The following is a 916-nucleotide window of genomic DNA, read 5'->3' as shown; positions in this document are numbered from 1 at the left end:
GCTCTGGACGGCGGGAAGGTAGGGCTGGGGGTGTGGGTGCTGCTGGTGGTCCCCAGGGTGTCACTGATGGTCCCCTCGTGTCCCCCCGCGGGTCCCCAGGGTGCCACCTGCTCTCGTGTCCCACAGACCGAATTCTGCAACCCCGTTTTTGAGGGCGAGGAGCCCCGGGCAGCACCGAGCGCGGAGTGCCCGCCAGACAAGGATGGGACCGGCCCCGCACCGCGCCGGGACGGCCTCGGTACCAGCCTGGGGGTTTGTACACAGCCCCTGCCCACGGGGCTGCAGGATGGGGGTGCTGGGGCTGCTTGGGGACACATCAGGGTCGTGCCCAGCGAGGGCTGAGCCAGCCCTGCAGGGAGGTGGGGAATGCTTTAGCAGCGCTCTGCCCGCTGTCCTCGCCTCCAGGCCAGCAGCTCTGGGCACAGGTGGGCTGGAGGTACCGCGCCGACTGCAAGTTCACCTGGCTCTGCGTGGCTCTGATGAGCACCATCCTGCTCTTCCTCATCGCCCTCCTGCTCGGCATCGTCATCCACCGTGAGTGGGGAGGCGGCTGTGACTGGGGTGGGGGACACAGAACCGGCTCAGAGAGGGAGAGGGGCGCCCAGAGCTCTGGGGAGAGGGTGACCCCATGCACGGGAGCAAGGGGGATGTCCGTGTCCGTGGGATGTGTCCCATCAGTGTGGGATCCCCCGGGAGCTACACACCTGTGGTAAGGTGTGAGCACAGGGCTGGGAGGGCTTCCTGAGCCCCTTCCCTGCACCGCAGCCATCCCTCCCCGCTGAGCAATCCCTGCTCTTCCCTGCGCACAGAGCTGACGTCCCCACCTCCTCCCGGCGCCCCGGCCACGGCCCTGCCCGCCCGTGGCACTGCCACCGCCGCCACAGCACCCATCCGAACGGACCCCCCCGTCCCCAAA

The 916-nt window shown here is 69.0% G+C and overlaps 1 protein-coding gene across 1 annotated transcript in view; it reads left to right on the top strand.

Annotated features, from left to right (window-relative positions):
• The first annotated feature begins 66 nt into the window (after positions 1–66).
• The window catches only part of MFRP (membrane frizzled-related protein), a 3,734-nt gene continuing 2,884 nt past the window's right edge, over positions 67–916 (top strand). Inside the window, exons 1-3 of the mRNA XM_031064449.1 lie at positions 67–238; positions 406–534; positions 810–913. Coding sequence (XP_030920309.1) covers positions 67–238; positions 406–534; positions 810–913 — 405 coding nt within the window. The remainder of the gene's footprint in view (positions 239–405; positions 535–809; positions 914–916) is intronic.

The sequence above is a fragment of the Geospiza fortis genome, unplaced genomic scaffold (assembly GCF_000277835.1).
Source record: "Geospiza fortis unplaced genomic scaffold, GeoFor_1.0 scaffold110, whole genome shotgun sequence".
NCBI lineage: Eukaryota > Metazoa > Chordata > Aves > Passeriformes > Thraupidae > Geospiza > Geospiza fortis.
Note: the sequence above shows the minus strand (reverse complement) of the source record. Positions and strands in the feature narration are given on the sequence as shown.